At 48.2% G+C, this 16,856-nt stretch overlaps 2 protein-coding genes and 1 non-coding gene across 5 annotated transcripts in view; 1 reads left to right on the top strand and 2 right to left on the bottom strand.

Moving 5' to 3' along the window:
- Positions 1,506–16,642, top strand: PRSS54 (protease, serine 54). Its single transcript, XM_005692041.1, has 8 exons — positions 1,506–1,668; positions 2,456–2,693; positions 2,833–2,924; positions 5,663–5,834; positions 10,043–10,301; positions 10,890–11,021; positions 14,931–15,232; positions 16,507–16,642. Exons 3-8 carry the CDS (start codon positions 2,867–2,869, stop codon positions 16,565–16,567), a joined length of 984 nt encoding a protein of 327 aa, XP_005692098.1. The 5' UTR covers positions 1,506–1,668; positions 2,456–2,693; positions 2,833–2,866; the 3' UTR covers positions 16,568–16,642.
- On the bottom strand, positions 3,883–3,954 carry TRNAW-CCA. Its single transcript has one exon. It is a non-coding gene; the product is annotated as a tRNA-Trp (tRNA).
- CCDC113 (coiled-coil domain containing 113) overlaps positions 15,646–16,856 on the bottom strand; it is a 31,871-nt gene continuing 30,660 nt past the window's right edge. The window contains exon 8 of one of the 3 annotated variants that reach the window (XM_005692044.2): positions 15,646–16,014. In XM_005692044.2, the coding sequence (XP_005692101.1) occupies positions 15,928–16,014 (87 nt within the window). In that variant the 3' untranslated portion in view covers positions 15,646–15,927. The remainder of the gene's footprint in view (positions 16,015–16,856) is intronic. The other 2 variants (XM_005692042.2, XM_005692043.2) reach the window with 2 other exon arrangements.

Below are 16,856 nucleotides of genomic sequence, written 5' to 3'. Positions count from 1 at the left end.
ACAGTCTATATTAAGTGGCCCAGAGAGGGTGAAAATTTGAGGCCCACTGTCTATAAGGTTGGGCTTCCCGGGTGGCTCAGTGGTAAAGAATCCACCTGCCAATGCAGGAGACTTGGGTTTGATCCCTGAGTCGGGGAAGATCTCCTGGAGAAGGAAGTGGCAACCTGCTCCAGTATTCTTGGCTGAGAAATCCCATGGACAGAGGAGCCTGGCGGGCTACAGTCCATGGGGTTGCAAAAGAGTAGGACACGACTTAGGGACTGAGCTCGCATGTGCACGTCTGTAAGGTCTGCTGGACACCTGTAGGTTTCTAAGTCTTTCTTATTGTGGGTTATGCTAGCTCCCTCCTGCGAGGAGACGGAGTGTCTCTGGCAGCTTGCACATGGCTTCTTTTCATGCAGAAATTTAAGAAGGAATCTGGAGGGAGTTGACATCTTGGGTACTAACGTCAGCATCCCCATTCTTCAAGAGCAGCCCCTGACTTTGCCCCGATCACTGTTTCTGCTTCCATCCCCTATCAAGCATGTGGTCCAGGCTGAGAAATGCCGACTTGGAGCTGGTTGACCACCCTGGAGTTGGAAGGATCCGGCTGGAATCCTGCCCATGTTTCCCAGGTGTTCGGCTCTAGGGAAGTGACTGTCCCACCTTGAGGCATGGTGTTTCCATCTGGAAACCTTGGGTAATCCCCTCATCCTGGCAAGGGTGATTGTGAGTCCTGAATGAGAAATTGTGAAAACTCTTGGAGATCTGCAGTATGCGGAGCATATTGAAGGATCAGCAACTCCGGTTTCTCCCACTGCCAAAAATCTTTTCAATTCCATTCTCCCTCCTTGGGGTTGGAGGCGATGCAGGCTGGCAAGGCACATGGGATGGATGTCAGGGAAGCCAAGAAGGGAAGGAGGCAGTGGTTTCTCTCTCATCAGGCTTTGCTTTCTATCCAGCCATCCTTTACCTATCAGTCATTCATCTGTCTAGTCAATGCCAGCAGCCCTCTGGGTCTGTGGAATTACATCTGACCACAATGTTGTCAACACTTTTCTGAAGTCCTGGCCCTGTGCTGAAGCCTGGGCTGTTTGGAGTGGCTGGAGTGCAGATCCACCTAGCAATTGTGGTCTGGCAGGGCACTTCTGGTAGCTCCACGTGGACCCACAAGCTGGGGGGTTAAAGAAAACTGGGCTGAGCCTCCAGGAAACCACACTAGGACCATAAGAATGCTGTCGGGGTTGGAAAAACCAAACCCTCCCAAGTCGTGGGCTTCCTCCCTCCGGTCGGACAGACTCATGTAGACACAGGGCGGGTGCCGAGGAAGCAGACAGAGCATGGCCGTGACCGGACAGGATGCTTTGACCTGGCGAAAGGGAAGTTGTCTCAGCCAGACTTGGGGAGAGGCAGGCTTCCAGACTAGCCTTGCCAAGTTCATGAAACAGGCCGGCTTTTCATCCCCGCTCCTCCCATGTCCCCTTGTCCAGACGTTTGCTTGGTGGCTCCATGGTAACCGTGATGCCACAATGGAATATTCTTCCCAAGGTGCTAGAAGGAATCCCTCGATTGAGCTCTGCGGTACAAGGTCAGAGTGAGTTCACTTCTCCTTTCGCAGGAGCAGTTCACGGAAGAGCTCTGAGAACCATCCTGACGGCAAGAAACATCTGGCATCATGAGCAGAACATGGTGACTGAGAACAGCGTGTGTGGGTTCCTAGGGCCCTTGTGCATTGTCTGAGGTGGGGGTAGGCCTGGTGGTGCAGGGACGGAGGAGCACGCCTGGGCTTTGAGCTCCAGCTCCACCACCAGGCAGCCTTGGCTGACCTTGGGTGGGATTCTTATGGTCTCTGAGTATCAGTTTCTGAATCTGTAAAATGGGGATGAGGGCTTCAATCCCTGGGTTGGGAAGATCCCTCGGAGAAGGAAATGGCAACCCACTGAAGTATTCTTGCCTGGAAAAATCCCACAGACAGAGGAACATGGCAGGCCACAATCCATGGGATTGCAAAGAGTCAGACATGACTCAGCGACTTTATACACACACACACACACACACACACACACACAATGGGGATGGCGACGGTGTCCACTTCACAGGGTTACTGTGTGAATGAACTGAGCAAACTGCTGGGGTGGTTACTATGTAAAAGTCTGAACAATCATCAGCGAAAAGAAACCCAGCATTACTTAAGCCAGCAGAGTTTGATGTGCTCAGTTGCTCAGTTGTGTCCGACTCTTTGAGACCCCGTGGTCTGTAGCCCACCAGGCTCCTCTGTCCATGGAATTCTCCAGGCAGGAATACTGGAGTGGATAGCCTTTCCACTTCTTCAGGGGATCCTCCCAACCCAGGGATCGAACTCAGGTCTCCTGCATTGCAGGTGGATTCTTTACCATCTGAGCCACCAGGAAAGCCCATAGGAGGGGCAAAACCAGGGTGGGCTTTTACGGAACCCCCACTTTTTGCTTTTCAGCAGCATCCTATGGCTACAGAGTTAAGGCAAGGGTTGAATTCCGCGAGTCAAAAAATAACCTTTTTCTGAGACCTGACGCTGTGGGGAAACCCGGGGACCCTGGCTGGGTTGTGCAGAAAACCAACCAGCGTGGCTGCCTCCTCTCCTTGGGCCATCTCACGAGTCACTGGCTGAAGATCGGGGCTGGGCAGCTGGTCCTGGCCTCTTTACTGCTCGGAACCAAAGAACAGGGACCTGACAGGTCTGATTCCCGTGTCTCGGAAGTTTTGTGGGTGGAAAGGCAAGGGACAGGGACTCCGATACGGGGGTGGGAGTGGGGGACGTCACCGCCTTGGGGGGAAGAGGAAAAGGCCAGGCGCTCGGCACTTCTGTGTTCACAGCTGCCCATGGTGTCTGCCGCGGCCGTCTCTGGGGATGGCAGCGATGAGAAGGGCGCTCCTGCTCCTGCTCTATGTCTCCCACGCATCTGCCAGTGAGTGTGCACTCTTCGCTCTTCCGTCACGACTTTAGCTGAGCGTGTGACGTGGCAGGGGGAATCATCCCAGAAAAGGAAACTGTCCTTTTAAAGTCCAGAGAGGGACTCGGGGGCGGGTGAGTCATGCCGCCTTGCTCTGGGCAGCATGAGTTGGTGGAGGGAACCAGGGGAAGAAATGGAACGTGGTGGGTGGATGTAGGACACTGGACTTGAGCAGCCTGGTGTCAAGACTAGTCCTTGGTGACAGTCTGGTCAGGAAAATAAAGCTTAGGCTACAGAGAGGGCCCCCTGGGGGCAGAGAGGGTTGACATAAGCTCCTGGCTTCCCATTCACCGCCCCTGCCCCTGCTCTCCCCAGGACATATCCTCCAGGCTCCATCCTTCCTGAGCCAGAGTTGGGGGGCGAGTAAGGGGAGGGCAAGATGTGTCTTATGCACTTGGGAACCAGGCCTTCCAAGTGTTTCTATTTCAGCTTCGGATGAAGGCCTTTATCCTTAAACTTTTAACATTACCTCTAAACTGATCCCCAGCTGCAGGGCTGGGCCCAGGGGCAGGGAGGTGCCTTAGAGGCTGCCTGGCAGAAGTGGCAGCTGCAGTCACCTCCCTGATCCCCAGGTTATAGATTCCAGCCTGGAAAGGGGTAGATGGTGGGGCACCTGACGAAAGCAGTCTCTGTGCCAGCTCCTGCCGCCCCAGCTGGCTCTCTCCTGTCTTCCTGGAGTTAAATAGGAGACATGAGAGAGCTCCCCGTGCACACGTACACACACACCAAGCAGACCAACTTGCCTTCCTGGCCTCCTCCACCGCCTTGCAGGCCAGGGAGGTGAAGGTGAAGTCGCTCAGTTGTGTCCGACTCTTTGCAACCCCGTGGACTGTAGCCTAAAAGGCTCCTCCGTCCATGGGATTCTCCAGGCAAGAATACTGGAGTGGGTTGCCATTTCCTTCTCCAGGGGATCTTCCCAACCCAGGGTTCGAACCCAGGTCTCCTGCATTGGAGGCAGGCGCTTTAACCTCTCAGCCACCAGGGAAGCCAGGAGGCAAAACACAGAAAGGACCTCTCCGCCCCTCTTAAAAAGCCTCAAGCAAGTGACCTGGGGCCAACATTTCATCTCTGGGACAGATTTCCTCATTATATCCTGGCCTTTCAAGGATTTTGTAAGGTCATGAATGAATGAATCAGCCAACTAGAACTTTGAAAAGGTAAAAGTCATCACACACATATAGCTTCTTGCTGCATGAGGACGGGTTGTTTATGCCGTCCTCACCACAGATGGCCAATATCCTGTGGAAAAACAAACAAACTAGAATTCCTATCTCTGGTGACCCTGAAGCACCTGATGGCCTTGCAGCCATCATCCTGCTAACGACCGGCTCTGTCACTGTTCCAGCAAAGTCTCCAAGTGTCAGCTCACAGAAATGTGAATCTGATCACATGGTGCCCTGGCATGGAGTGGTCCTTTAATGACTGCACTGAATATTCAGTCAACTCCAGCATCACGGTTTGGAAAGGCTCTGCCACTGGTGCTCACCTCAAAGGTCACCTCCTGCAGGAAGCCCTCCCAGACTTCATGGTCTGGGCAAAGTCCATGTCCCCTCTTCTGTGTACTCTGGGGACAGTCTCTTGTGTCACAGATCTCTCTGTCACTCTTCAGCATGTCTGTCTTCCTCATGCATTGGGACTTCCCCTGGGGTGGGGACAGGACCCTGAAATCTGTCCCGTCAGCCCAGTCCCTAACTCGGCAGGGCTGCGTGTGTAGTTAGATGAATGCATGAAAAGGAAGCCACCAATGACCTGACCTTGTTAGCCGGTGCTACCCACCACGTGACACGCCAGGGCCCAGGACCACCAACTTAGAAACACACGCTGGGTACTCACGTAGTGGCTACCAGAGCAGTGGGGGTGGGTAATGCCATCATCCATTGAGCTCAGCATTATCAGTCATGGGGACACACCTCTCCTCTTGTGAGAGGTGTGTGTTACCCACCTCTCGTAAAAGGAAACTAAAGCCCAGAGAGGTGAGTGGCTCTCCCCAAGTCCCAACGCATAGGGGCCAACTGGACTTGGGACACAGTGTCCAGATAATAGTTTTAATCTGGCAGACCCCAGAAAGGGTCTTGAGGACTCCCAAAGATCCCAGACTACACTTTAAGAACTGCTGATATATATGAAAGATTTCAGATAAACAGCTTAGGATAAGCTAAGTGGGACTTCCCTGGTGGAAAAGGAAGGGAATTCTTTTTCACTGAGCCACCTGGAAGCCCCCAGTGGTAAAGAATCTGCCTGCTAATGCAGATGTAGATTCAATCCCTGGGTCAGGAAGATCCCTTGGAGAAGGAAATGGCAATCCATTCTAGTATTCTTGCCTGGAAAAGTCCCGTGGATAGAGGGGCCTAGCGAGCTACAGTCCATGGGGTCACAAAGAATTGGCCCCAACTTAGCAACTAAACAAACAACAACAAATCTGCCAAGTGCTAAGCTTGCAATAGATGAGAGTGATCATCGCTAGCCTAACATTTTCAGATTCAAAGATGTCACCAAGGGTCTTTGATGGGGAAGAAGACTCCTAGGAAAATAAACGAGGGTGGTATGGTAACGGCGAGCCAGAAAAAGTGGGGGAAATGGCAGGAGAGTGAGCAGGTCCTGAGGTTGGATGTGGCAGTGGTAGTGGCGGCCACAGGCCTCCAGCTGCCTCCAGCTGCTTGCCCGGCAGTCAGGCCCCTGCACACCCCCTCCAGGTTGCGGCATCCAGAAAAGCAACATTGCGGTCACTTCCGAGGAGGGTTTGGTCGAAGAGCAGGAGTTCCCGTGGGTGGTGTCGCTGCAGGATTCCCAGTACACCCACCTGACTTTCGGCAGCATCCTCAGTGAGTTCTGGATCCTCAGCATCGCGTCCACCTTTCAGAACAGGCCAGTACCCCAGCTTTGGAGCTGACACAGCCCACCGAGGCGGGGCGGGCCCCGGGGGACTCTGCTTCCTACTCAGCTTGGGGAAGCCTGGAAGGTGGATTCCTGGTGTCAGGGCAACACGGCTTTTTTTTTTTTTTTTTTTTTTTACCAGCTCAGGGCTTGCCGTGAGCTTGGGGGTCCTAAAACCACCAGCTGCCAAGGTCGGCGCAGTCTGTGTCTTCTCTGTGGTAAGGACTAACAGCTGCACCGCTGTGGAATGAAAGGATGCGCTCGCCATCCTCTGTAGGAAGGATATTGGCTCCCGCTTTATGTACTACAATCACAAAGGCACTGACTCTTGACACTAAAGGTCCTTACTGCTTATCTTGTTAAGGGAACTGATAAGAGTCCGAACAAGGAGTCTTGTTAAGGGAATTGATAGTTCAGTTCAGCCGCTCAGTCGTGTCCAACTCTTTGCGATCCCATGAATCGCAGCACGCCAGGCCTCCCTGTCCATTACCAACTCCCGGAGTTCACTCAAACTCATGTCCATCAAGTCAGTGATGCCATCAAGCCATCTCATCCTCTGTCATCCCCTTCTCCTCCTGCCCCCAATCCCTCCCAACATCAGAGTCTTTTCCAATGAGTCAACTCTTCACATGAGGTGGCCAAAGTACTGGAGTTTCAGCTTTAGCATCATTCCTTCCAAAGAACACCCAGGACTGATCTCCTTTAGGATGGACTGGTTGGATCTCCTTGCAGTCCAAGGGACTCTCAAGAGTCTTCTCCAACACCACAGTTCAAAAGCATCAATTCTTCGGCGCTCAGCCTTCTTCACAGTCCAACTCTCACATCCATACATGACCACTGGAAAAACCATAGCTTTGACTAGACGGACCTTTGTTGGCAAAGTAATGTCCCTGCTTTTGAATATGCCATCTAGGTTGGTCATAACTTTCCTTCCAAGGAGTAAGCGTCTTTTAATTTCATGGCTGCAGTCACCATCTACAGTGATTTTGGAGCCCCAGAAAATAAAGTCTGACACTGTTTCCACTGTTTCCCCATCGATTTCCCATAAAGTGATGGGACCAGATGCCATGATCTTCATTTTCTGAATGTTGAGCTTTAAGCCCACTTTTTCACTCTCTTCTTTCACTTTCATCAAGAGGCTTTTTAGTTCCTCTTCACTTTCTGCCATAAGGGTGGTGTCATCTGCATATCTGAGGTTATTGATATTTCTCCTGGCAATCTTGATTCCAGCTTCTGTTTCTTCCAGCCCAGCGTTTCTCATGATGGACTCTGCATAGAAGTTAAACAATCAGGGTGACAATATACAGCCTTAACATACTCCTTTTCCTATTTGGAACCACTCTGTTGTTCCATGTCCAGTTCTAACTGTTGCTTCCTGACCTGCATATAGGTTTCTCAAAAGGCAGGTCAGGTACTCTGGTATTCCCATCTCTTTCAGAATTTTCCACAGTTTATTGTGATCCACACAGTCAAAGGCTTTGGCATAGTCAATAAAGCAGAAATACGTGTTTTTCTGGAACTTTCTTGCTTTTTCAATGATCCAGCAGATGTTGGCAATTTGATCTCTGGTTCTTCTGCCTTTTCTAAAATTAGCTTGAACATCTGGAAGTTCACAGATCACGTACTGCTTAAGCCTGGCTTGGAGAATTTTGAGCATTGCTTTATTAACATGTGAGATGAGTGCAATTGTGTAGTAGTTTGAGCATTCTTTGGCATTGCCTTTCTTTGGGATTGGAATGAAAACTGACCTTTTCCAGTCCTGTGGCCACTGCTGAGTTTTCCAAATTTGTTTACATATTGAGTGCAGCACTTTCACAGCATCATCTTTCAGGATTTGAAATAGCTCAACTGGAATTCCATCACCTCCACTAGCTTAGGATAAGTTTAAAACACTTAAACCTCAGACCTTAACCATGAAAGTGAAAGAAAGAAAGTGAAGTCGCTCAGTCATGCCCAACTCTTTGTGACCGCAAGGATAGTAGCCTGCACCCAGCTTCTCTGTCCATGGGATTTTCAAGGCAAGAGTACTGGAGTGGGTTGCCATTTCCTTCTCCAGGGAATCTTCCCAACCATGAGACTGGCACAAATATACGCACAGAGAGAAAAAGCGTGAAGGAAATACACAAACACTTGAAGAGTGCCCATCTCTGGATGCTCAGAGCACCCATGATTCCTGTTTTCTTCTTTGAACTTCTCCATATTCTCCAAATGGTTTACGGTAAATGGACATTCTATTAAACCAGATTAAAAAAAAAAAAACCACTATATGTGCTATATATATTGCCCTCCAGAGAGGTTGTTTTCTATGTAGTGTATTCATTACTGCTATTTTCTATCTGATCTCCTGGTTCAGTTGATTTCCTTTTTGACTCTGGGTTTTATTAAAGACCGTTTAAAAATATCCAGGCGATAGGATGCTTTGCTTTGTTTTCCAGCATGATTTAATTTTGAGTTAGACGGCAAGGTGATCTATTAAGGAATTCATTCATGTTGTCTTCATGGTCTACTACGTGGTCCATGTGACTATTTTCCATAAGTAAATCTAAAAGTTCCCCTCTGTCCTTGGAATATAATTTAATATATAAAATTGGAGCATGAAGTCTACTTGATCTTTCCTGGGCTGACCAAGGCAAATTACAAACTCCTGGCTTTTTCTCCTTCTATTTCCTGGAATTTAATTCATGAATATTGTGTCGCTTGTTGCAATAAATTCTTCATTGTAGATCGAATTCCTTATCACCACGAGAAGCCTTTCTTTGTCTTGTTGCATGCTCTTCTGCTTTGATATTCAGAATAAAACTCCTGCTTTTTGTTTTTAGATTATGTCTTCTGTTTTTCTGGCTTTCTGTTTTCGTTATATGGCTTTGTTTCATAGGCCTCTTCTAACAGATTTGGAAAGCTTGAATTTGTTTTCTTACAAACGTGTTCGTCTTAGAGTTACAATTTCATGGAAAATACCCAAGTCTTCTGTTTCTCTCTGGATCATCCTCTCAAGACTCTCCCATGGTTGATGCCAGAATTCCTATCTTTTCACTCTTTCTTTCTCGCCTCACGACCACTCAGTGTTAATAGGTTATTTATGTACTTTAATGTCTGCACACTTTTGTTATTTCATATATTAGCTGTAAACAAATAACAGTTTAGACTCCCATGAAAGGTGAGAAAATTGGTGTATACAACCCACCCCTGCTTTCTTTTCAGTTTTTGTTACACCATTTGATTATTGCCAGGGTTTACATTATTACTCCAACCTATGGCTTTAAAAGTTTTTCTTTCATTTTAATTTTAGACCCGTAAATAAATAAGCATAGAAGAAAGATCAGAGAAAGCAATGGCACCCCACTCCAGTACTCTTGCCTGGAAAATCTCATGGACGGAGGAAATTGGTAGGCTGCAGTCCATGAGGCCACTAAGAGTAGGACACGACTTCACTTTCACTTTTCACTTTCATGCATTGGAGAAGGAAATGGCAACCCACTCCAATGTTCTTGCCTGGAGAATCCCAGGGATGGGGGAGCCTGGTGGGCTGCCGTCTATGGGGTCGCACAGAGTCGGACACGACTGAAGTGACTTAGTAGCAGCAGCAGAAGAGAGATAATCAGCCATAACATACCAGATTATCTTCAGGTGGTAGGCTATATGCTTGTAAGATAGAAGAATCTTCAAAGGATGATGGCACAAGTGTAGGGGTTCAGAAATGATTTCCTGACAAACTATAATAAAATTGATAAACGACAAGGTCTTACTGTATAGTGTAGGGAACTATATTCAATATCTTGTGATAAGTCATAATGGAAAAGAATATGAAAAATAAAATATATTATTGTAATATATTGTATATATGGAATACATTTATATGTATGAAATATATTTCATATATAATCTATGAATGTTTCATGTATTTCATATATAATCTATGAAATATATTTCATGTATATAATATATAAAATATTATATATTATATATATAAATGGAATCACTTTTCTGTATACCAGAAACTAATACAAGATTGTAAATCGACTACACTTCAATAAAACGAAAAATAATTTTCTGGGGACATGGTTCAAAAAGGTGAGTAAAAAGTAGCCCTAGGAAGAGGAGTTGGATGGAGCCAAAAAATGAATAAACATGGAAACAGGGAAGTGTGAAGCTTCCTCGGTGCCTCAGCTTCTCAAGACCTCCTTGTTCTCTCTCTCCAGGAAGGATGCTGTGGCTATAATTGGTATAGCTAAGATGGATGCAAAACTGATTGCTCACGAAGAGTATCCTATCAACACCATAATCATCCATGAGGACTTCGACAATAAGACAATGAGAAATAACATAGCCCTCCTGAAGACAGACACGGCGATGCAGTTCAACAGCCTGGTCCGGCCCATCTGCTTCCTCGGCAGAAAGCTGAACAGGCCGCCACTCCTGCTGAACTGCTGGGTGGCAGGATGGAACCCCACATCTGCAGTTAATGGCTTCCTTCTCCTAGAGGAGGCTGTGTGTGTGCCAGCGGTGGGGGTGACCAGGATGAACCATTCCAGGGCTTAGCTCTATAATTCAGGTGGCCTGAGGTTCTGGAGATGGGCTGGAACCCCCACTAAACCAGTCAGGATTCCCAGCGCTTGCCCTCTTTGAGGTCACTTTTTACATTTGGTCCTTTTTCTTTTATCCTTACACCAAAATTGGACATACATAGGTAGTGAACGCCTGAAATGACTGCAGGGTTACTGAGGGGCAAGGGGACATCATTCCCTGAACCAGAGCTTTCAGTCCTCTTCTCTGAGCCATCCTTGTTTTCTCTGACTCTTGGGAAGCAAACAAGGAAAAGCAAAGAAAGGGTAAATGTTCTCTGCCTGCTTTCACATTCAGGCTGTTTGCTTTCGCAAAGGTAGTCTTCAGTAGGAAGCCAGACACAGGTTGTGATTTCTGTGAGGGAAAGGGGGTTTACGAGAACATTCCTTGCTGACTCCCATCTGGATATGTGAGCTCTAGCTGAGCTGACCTGGGGGGTGTCTCCCTGTTAATAATTCTTGCGCTCTCTGTTGCGTGGTCCAGACAGGAAATCACATGACAATGAGTATCCTGAGGAAAATCTCCGTGAAAGACATTGACTCGTGTCCCTTAAACATAGGGCAGAAAACAGGATGTGGCAACCACCTAGAGATGGAGACCGACGCTGTCTGCTTGGTAAGAACATGGTGGAACAGAAGCTGAGAGTAAGCAGAGGTTACTTCATGGGGAGGGTTGGGGACGCCCCCGGCTGGATGGTGAGCTGCGTGTGGTCAGGGACTGTCACTTGGGATTCACAGATATCTCTAGGATGAGCAGCACTTGGCAAATAAGCTCAATAACTCCATAATAATAATAATAAATACAGAATAAAAAATAAAATATAATAAAAAGCTCAATAACCATCTGCTGAATGGACTAACCAGTCACCATTGTCGGTGTGAAATACTAAGCATGGCTAAGTAACATGATTTTTCATGAGCTAAAAGTTTGAAAGAACGAGACCCAGCCACACATGGGGATATGTGTTGAGTGTGCTTACAGCACAGGCTCACTCTATTTGGCTCCTTTGGAACCTAGACTGATGCCATTGCTCATCAGTCACGGGGTTTCTTTTTTCCGATAAGAAGCCCTGCCCTCTACCTGGATGTGGGCTGTTCTACTGCCTCAGGGAAATGCACAGAATTCACAAACACCTGTCCATGGCCCTCGTATCTGTACCTGGGAAAAGCGTGGCTTACCAGGGCCACACAGTTAATGCACATTAAAGACGAGAACCCAGGTCTGCCAGACTTCCAGACAAAGTTTCCCTCCTCTATTCCATCAACCACTTTTCTCAAAATAGTCTTTAGGATTCCCCAGTGGGAAAATTTTTTCAGAGGGCTAAGGGAAAGTCTTTTTAAGAGAAAGGGGAAAAAATACTTAGATGTGGACAATTCTTTCTCAAAGTCATTTCATTGCAAAAGCATGAAGGACTGCCTTTCATCAGACAATAAGTTTGCCCTTCCAAAGCTGGTTTAACATTTATCGAGTGTTCTACATTGTACTGCAATGTAGTCCATGGGGTCACAAAGAGTCGGACCCGACTGAGCAACTGAACCAACATTGTACTGAGCTCTGTCAGATGCGGGATTGTAGCAACTTCTTAGAGAATGTGTTAAAATGCAGAAGAAGATGTAGCTACTTAACAAAATCCTGCCATCAGCCACTCGGTCGATCTAGAGCCACACTTCATCAGATCTAGATGCTATCAGTTGTAGAGCACACTACTATTTTATGTAACATTGAGAAGGAAAAAATGCTGGAAGAAAAGTGCATGGAAATTCTGGAATCAACTGATTAAAAGACACATTCCATTTCAAAGATAGGGAGTTTTAAGAGACTCTTAGATGCATAGGAATATGGTAAACTTCTTTCAGGCTTCCCCAGTGGTTCAGCGGTAAACAATCCGCTGTAATGCAGGAAACTCCAGTTTGATCCCTGGGTCGAGAAGATCCCCTAGAGGAGGACATGGCAACCCACTCCAGTATTCTTGCCTGGAGAATCCCCACGGATAGAGAAACCTGGCAGGCTACAGTCCATGGGATCGCAGAGTCAGACATGACTGAAATGACTTAGTACACAGCACACACAAACTGCTTACAGTCTAAATGATCACTTCTTTAAACCACCCACAAAATTCAGATTGGTTTTTAATGGAAGCACACCTGTAGACAGTCCTTTGCTTTTTAGAATTATGCTTACAAACTGTCTCAGACCATGAGGAAAAAAAAAACAAAACAAAACAGTGCCTTGTCTAGCTAGAGTCCCAGGAATTGTGTTCTAGTGTCGAGGGGTCCTCAAAACCACACTTCTCACATGTAGAATAATTCACCCAGGTTCAGTGTCTGCTCTGGGCTTCCCAGATAGCTCAGTTGGTAAAGAATCCAGCTGCAATGCAGGAGACCCCACTTCAATTCCTGGGTCGGGAAGATCTGCTGGAGAAGGGAAAGGCTACCCACTCCAGTATTCTGGCCTGGAGAACTCCATGGACTGTATAGTCCATGGGGTCTCAAAGAGTCGGACACGATTGAGCGACTTTCACTTTCACTTTTCAGTGTCTGCTCTAATGAGTCCCCAGAGATCCAACAAAAGCAGAATCACTCTGAATTCACCCCTCCTTCTTCCCAAACTGTTAGGGCTTTTGCTGAATGTTGAGGTTGAGGATCGCCCAATGAAAGGGTCGCTCCCCCAGGAGATGAGGTGAGACTGCTCCAGAGGAGCAGCTGGTACTTTTTGTCTCCATTGCGTGAGCTGCAGAGGTCTCAGCCTTACAGGTTATGGAGAAGAGAAAAAGCAGCGTACTCTACACCTGAGTGGAACAGCAGCTTGCAAAACCGCCCAAGAGCCAGGGATGGCGACCACATAATCATTTGTCAAACTATTTGTCCTGAATTGCATTCCTTTCCTTCCTCAAGCTGTAAAAGCACAGTTAAAACAAACTGGAAGTGGGTCTGGTGAACACAGTGATTACTCCATGCTTGGCCAGAAACCCTCTGTGCCCCAGGCAGACACAACAGGGTGCAGACAAAAAAGCCTGTTCACCAGTCCCAGGAGGACTGGCCAGAGCTCTGGGATGAAGTTTCTACCTTCTGCTGTTTGGCAGCAAGGGATGAAAACAGTAGAGTGTGAAAAGCTGAAAAATGAAGAGTTCCACACTCAAGCACCCCGTTCCATCTGATGAGAGGCACAGAATGAAATCTAGAATGTTATCCTCACGTGTGTGTGACCGTGAGACAACCAGGGAATTATGGCAGCCTTGCCGAGCGTGCCTCCCCTGGTCCTGCTTGCGGAGTGGCTCTTGCCTTCTCCTGTTCATTTCTGTTCTGGCATGGCTTCCTCAGAAAAAGGAGGGTTCAGTTGAAAGAGGCTGCAAACGTATAGACACACAAGAAGGCTCAGGCACCGAGGCCTGGGGATGGGCAGGGACTGACGTGACCACTTTTGCGCCTCTCTGACTCTCATGGTTCAATCTGTTCAGATTGTTTGCCATTGTCAACTGTAAGCCCCCTCCCCCATGCCTCAGTCCAAATAGTGAGAGTGAAGTGTAATCGCCCAGCCTTCGATGAGAAAACCACTCCCGCCTCGACCAAGATGGACCACGGCCAGGGCTGGGGAGCAGGTATTCCTTTAAGAGGAGGCTTGGGGGATGGGGGCGGGAGAGGACAGTTAAGATAAATTATTCCTAGTTGCTGCTTTGTTTCTTTTTCCACATTTCTCAGTTTTTCATGTAAAAACGATGGCCTTTTCTCGACACCAGGGTAATAGCAGCTAATTGTTTACTGAGTGCATCCTGTAGGTCAGACACTGTGCTAGGACTTCTGCTGGTGTTACAGAGGTGGACTGAGTCCCCAGTTTAGCTCAGAGAATTAGGTAACCTGCCAGGGTTACATCTCCAGCCAGGTGTGTCAGGCTCCTGCCCACTCACCTGAAGGGAGATCAGGTCTGCAGGGCAGAGCTCCCGAAGCCAGGAGGACAGCTCTCTAGAGTCTTGGATGGGGATGGCGGGGGCAGGGTGCCTGGCTGACAGTTGCCAGGCTGATAAATCTGAGTCCCGCCTGGTGGCATATGCTCCCCTACTAGTCTGACTCTGACCCTGGCTGGACTGCGGGTGGGTGTGAGCAGCTTAAATCTAAACAAAACAGAGAAGAGAAGGGGGAAAATGGGCCCATTCCAGGCCAGAAAGGAACAAAATAACATCTGAGGAGTGAGAAACCAGAGAGAGGGTGGGTTTATTCAAAGTCCTAGAAAGGGGCAAGAAAATGAAATGGGAACCAGGAAGCTACAGGCAAACTGCAGGAGCCTTCAATTTGTATGATAAAAGGAAAAGTCATCTTGTTGGAATTTGTGGGGACAGTGGCCTAGATGAGAAACAGTATCTTATAATTTACCTCATTTCTAGTGAGAACCAGCTAGAACAGGCCAGAATAGTGTAAAACTTTTCTAGAACAGAGAGTAAATAGCACTAGGACATATTTTTTACAAAGAGAGAGAGAGAGAGAACGAGTTTGTTTCCTAAGACCTGAAGCCTTCTGTCCTTTATCACAGGGGGACCCGGGAAACCCAATGATGTGCCAGCTGAAGGAAATGAGTCTGTGGGTGCTGAGAGGAATCCTGTCCCAAGGAGGGGAGAAATGCCCGGGCCTGTTCCTGTACATCAGGGTGGAAGACTACAGCGACTGGATCACGTCCAAAACCAGGAAGACCAGCTCTCCCCTGTCTTCCTTCCATCACTGGGAGAACCCCAGCCCCTTACCCAGATACTCATCACGTGATCTCGTGACACAGAGGAAACAGGCTAGGCTGAGCCAGCTTGCGTGGCCCCGACTATCCTTCCAAGGACAAGAAAGGTCCACCGTGCATTCCACGCGTTCACTGCCAGACAATGGCACTCAAATGAGTCTAGACTTCCGGGAAAAGGGGCGGAGGGAGCCAGGCAGCTCTGAGATGGCCATCCAGCCCATGTACTATGACTACTACGGTGGGGAGTTCATGGCGCATGCGCCCCCTTCAGGCCAGACCAGGTTACATCAGCCCCAAGAAATTACCTTACTTTTTCTTTGCGCTCGTTTTCTTTGGTAATGGGATGTTCGTCTAGGAGCTAGCCCTCCAAACCGAAGAGGAAGCTCAGAACGCTGAGTGCCAGGCATTCACCATGCTGTTTCGGTGTCTCTTTTTGAGAGTCGGGCAGCTGGGCGGCCGTGGACAGGCCCGCTCTCAGACTTGGGCCGGCTCCCTCTCCTCTAGCCCCACTCCCGCGAGCGGGAAGGTCGCTTTCGTGTGTGCTTGTGAACTAAACGTGGGCTAACAAGTGTCAAACCATTAGAGTGCCCTGTGGTTCTTTCAGTGTTCACGGGTTCCCGGGGCCAGGCTGTGAAAACACTTCCCTAGGGGGCTGAGGTGGCCTGGGAGGTGACTGGCAGCCTGGCTGGAGAGTTGGGGACCCCAGCCAGCGCAGGGAACAGTGAGTGGACCCCATGACTTAGACAGGAGCTAATAACTTTAATGGATCACTTTTTGGTCGGCAGCGGTAGCTTCCTTCTGGCTATTTCCCAGGGCCAGAAATTGCCTGCAACTGCTCATTGGTGTTTTTCATCTTATTCCAAGCTTTGCGGTAGCCTTTCAAGGACATCTACAAAAGGAGAAAGGGGGAGGGGGGAGAAGGTCATTTGAGACAAACGGATTGTACCAATCGTAACCGCATCTAGCCCTGTGGTGGCAAGGATGACGTTGTGTTGGGCGCAGTGTCTGCATGCCGGCGGTGGCCACTGGCCACCTTGGGGCATCGGAAGATTCATTGTTTCTGTTCCGTGAAGTGAGAAGTTGCAGGCTCCTGCTGTGATTCTCTGCTACTTCTTGGCCCCAGATATGATGGGCCCATGTTTGGACCCTAGTTTATTATCCTGCTGCCAAGGGACCACGGGAAAGGCAGAAAGAAGCACCCTGGAAAATGTACCTGGGGTTTACATGCCAGAGCTTCCAAGACTGGGTTTTTGCGCTGCTCTAAGGATGTCTCTAGTGTCCTGTGTGTGCAGCCTGGCCTGTGGCAGTCTCAGTGCTTCCCTTTGGTCTTTTTTTTAGACGGCAGCGTTTCATTTGCACTTTTCCTTTTTCTTCTCCACAGCTCACAATGGGCAAGGGGGCTTCCGGGCACACTGTACCGTATGAAAAGGCTGCGGACTTAGTCAACGGAAAGACCCATGTCAACTGTGTAAATGCATGGAATCAGGTTCTGAGTGATATTAAAATCCATTATTATCTCATTTTTTAAAAACCTGGCTTATCCATGTATTAAATAGCAATCACTTAATTATCCACGGTGGGGAGAGGGACTCAGAAGCTTCCAGAATTCAATAAGAAAATAAGCAACTAAAAACACACTATTGCTACAGAGTGTCTTCCTGATAACCTGAAAAGGCCCTGTCTTTAACAAGAAAAAGGAGCTTTAAGGAAAAACTTTTTTCAAGAAGTCAT

The sequence above is a fragment of the Capra hircus genome, chromosome 18, assembly GCF_001704415.2.
Source record: "Capra hircus breed San Clemente chromosome 18, ASM170441v1, whole genome shotgun sequence".
In the NCBI taxonomy this organism is placed as follows: Eukaryota; Metazoa; Chordata; class Mammalia; order Artiodactyla; family Bovidae; genus Capra; species Capra hircus.
This window is presented reverse-complemented; position numbering and strand designations above follow the sequence as displayed.